At 33.8% G+C, this 2,957-nt stretch overlaps 1 protein-coding gene across 1 annotated transcript in view; it reads right to left on the bottom strand.

Annotated features, from left to right (window-relative positions):
* LOC106470190 (E3 ubiquitin-protein ligase UHRF1-like) overlaps positions 1–2,957 on the bottom strand; it is a 29,589-nt gene that overhangs the window by 13,539 nt on the left and 13,093 nt on the right. Inside the window, exons 8-9 of the mRNA XM_022398804.1 lie at positions 1,623–1,809; positions 1,154–1,385 (exon numbers count right to left, since the gene is read on the bottom strand). Of these exons, the coding sequence (XP_022254512.1) occupies positions 1,154–1,385; positions 1,623–1,809 (419 nt within the window). The remainder of the gene's footprint in view (positions 1–1,153; positions 1,386–1,622; positions 1,810–2,957) is intronic.

Genomic DNA, 2,957 nt, shown 5'->3' with positions numbered 1-2,957 from the left:
GGCTCAAGACCACTTGACTTGGATTATCTGAGACTAGATGTCTGGCTCAAGACCACTTGACTTGGATTATCTGAGACTAGATGTCTGGCTCAAGACCACTTGACTTGGATTATCTGAGACTAGATGTCTGGCTCAAGACCACTTGACTTGGATTATCTGAGACTAGATGCCTGGCTCAAGACCACTTGACTTGGATTATCTGAGACTAGATGCCTGGCTCAAGACCACTTGACTTGGATTATCTAAAAGACTGGATTCCAGTGTTCTTCATTGGTAAATCTAGATTTTGTCATCAAGCCAGTTTGAAACAATCTTAAGAATGCTATCATAATGATGGTGTAACTAGAGCTGGTTAATTAGTGATATTTACTCTTTGATTAATCATCAGGTTCATTCATCAATCAGATTCAGCTAATCAATTATTCACAAAATGGCTAAAAAAACAAACTTGTAATGCAAAGTGAGGTTTCAATATATTCAGTGAGCAAAGCACAGACAGCTCATTTTGTAGCTTTGCGTTTAACAATAAACATAAAGGTTTACATTTTCCTATATCAAAAAATGTATTTCCAATAATATTTACCTCCTCTTACAATTTAAATACATTTCTGGTACAGGAAAATGTAACCTTCTGAAACACACTTAGCTCCTCTCACACTGACCAGGTAGAGGGGCTGGTGAGGGAAAGATCCACACAGAAAACATCTGTGTAGAAAAATAGGTGTGCAAAATTAAGATATAATAAAGCACACTAGAGGGGTCCGTATTACTTCTGGAACAGGCATGCTCTTTGCCTAGATAAAGTGAAATCTAAACATGGGCAGTAAAGGCCAACCAGCATTAATATTGTTCATTATCATGATGTCGTCCAGGCCTAGGCCACACAGACGAGGTTCCAAAACTGCAGTCCACAGCAAAGGATACTGCAAATCAGGCTTCTAAATCACAGAATATATTTTCTATTTTACCTTGGGTGAAAAGAAATATAAAATATGCAACTATTAGCTAGTTACTATGGTTACATGTCCTCTATTACTTCTTCTGTTCTCGCTGACAAGTGATCCACAGCAAAATTTTAGTAGAATAATATTTAACATATTATTCAAACACAGCTGAAAAATGGTGATATTATTATTTAACACATTTAACACACCTGTACTCGAAACTTCCACATCTTCCCAACTTCAATGCCAGGTACAGAGCCAAAGTGGTTGGGAGGAACCAGCGTACATTCTCTAGTTCTACCAACACAAGCCATTCCTTTACCCCAGTCCCGGCTAGATGCAGAATTAGCAGAAGCCATCTTCGCTTTCTTTTTACTCTCTTTCAACTTCTCTCCTGCTCGTACAACTTCTGTTTCATCATTTTTACATTCTGGGCAGTACCTACACAAACAATTAATAGAACTTTTCATTCTGACAGAAGTTCCTAACTTAGTAAAGAAGTGTTGTGATGCTAATTTACAACCTTTTCAATTTCTGTGCACATAGTCACTACTTTAAAATATACAACAAGTAAAAAATGTTAACTAAAAATTCTTTACTTTTTAAATGTACTACATACTGGAACAATGGGAAAGGTATTATCAAAAGTAAGTTCTGAGCAATTATATAAAAGCTTACCACTCTTCAACATCAGGCACATCGTCAAGAGATGGAGTAAGGCACCATATGTGGTAAGACATATCACACTCATCACACATGACCTGCTTCGCTGGCTCATCCTTTCCTCCACAGATGTGGCAACTACAGAAACGACACTTTCTGCTGGCAACATCTTTACATTGAGAGCAATCGGGTTTCACTTGTCCTAAATGTTACAGCTTGTCATTAAATATTAGTAGCATATTTACAGTTATATATAGCAATCAGGTTTCACTCGTCCTAAATGTTAGAGCTTGTCATTAAATATTAGCAACATCCTGACAGTAATAATATCTATGCATTTGCCTTAAATCTTAGCAATATCTTTACACGAAAATATCAGGTTTTAAATACAAGCATTTGTTAGTAAGGCTTTGTAATCTGTTTTTGGTGATTCAAATGAGGTTTTACTTTGCCTGAATGTAAAAAAGAAAACTTGTTACCAAATTTCTTACATCATCTGAACAAACACTACTGAAGTATCGATAACAGCAAGGGTATACAACTGGAGTATAAATGAATTCTAATCATTACAAATTTTCATTTTCCAACAATGTATACTCCTTGTTAGACCAGCATATTTGAATAGGTATAATACATTTTTAAAGAATGCAAAACAATGAGGTTAGGAAGCATTTTGGAGAAAATTCCTTTCAAATGAAATAAGATTAAAATTCTTATTGCTTAATCTATATCAATTTCTGAAAGATAAATATATTGAGAAAATAAATGTACACTGTTATTAGCACAATTGTACATAGAAAAACCTTTTTCTTTCTTTTGACAAATGTTCCCATAATTAGTTTATAATTATTAAGTTTACGGTTTTTGTTGAATATTGCAGAAAGCTACTAGAGAGCCATCTTACCGAGGTTCTGGGGAATACCATAGCGTAAATCTACGACAAATTATTAGTAAGAGAAACTGACATATTAGGAGCAAAATAACAATGATAAATATACTCTGAACTTTCATAAAATATAGTTCAATTAGAAACAATACTGACAGATTGTGAAAGTGAACAATACTGATAGATTGTGAAAGTGAACAATACTGATAGATTGTGAAAGTGAACAATACTGATAGATTGTGAAAGTGAACACTAATGACAGATTGCTAAAACAAGCAATATTGATAAATTTTCAAAATGAAAAATACCAATAGATTAAATCAGGATTACTTAGTAGAGTATAATAGGAAATGTCTCAATTGTATAATACAATAACATTACTTTTAGCTGGTTATACCATTGTATAATACAATAAACTTACTTTTAGCTGGTGATTCCATTGTATAATACAATAACATTACTTT

This window comes from Limulus polyphemus, unplaced genomic scaffold, assembly GCF_000517525.1.
Source record: "Limulus polyphemus unplaced genomic scaffold, Limulus_polyphemus-2.1.2 Scaffold3870, whole genome shotgun sequence".
Lineage (NCBI taxonomy): Eukaryota > Metazoa > Arthropoda > Merostomata > Xiphosura > Limulidae > Limulus > Limulus polyphemus.
This window is presented reverse-complemented; position numbering and strand designations above follow the sequence as displayed.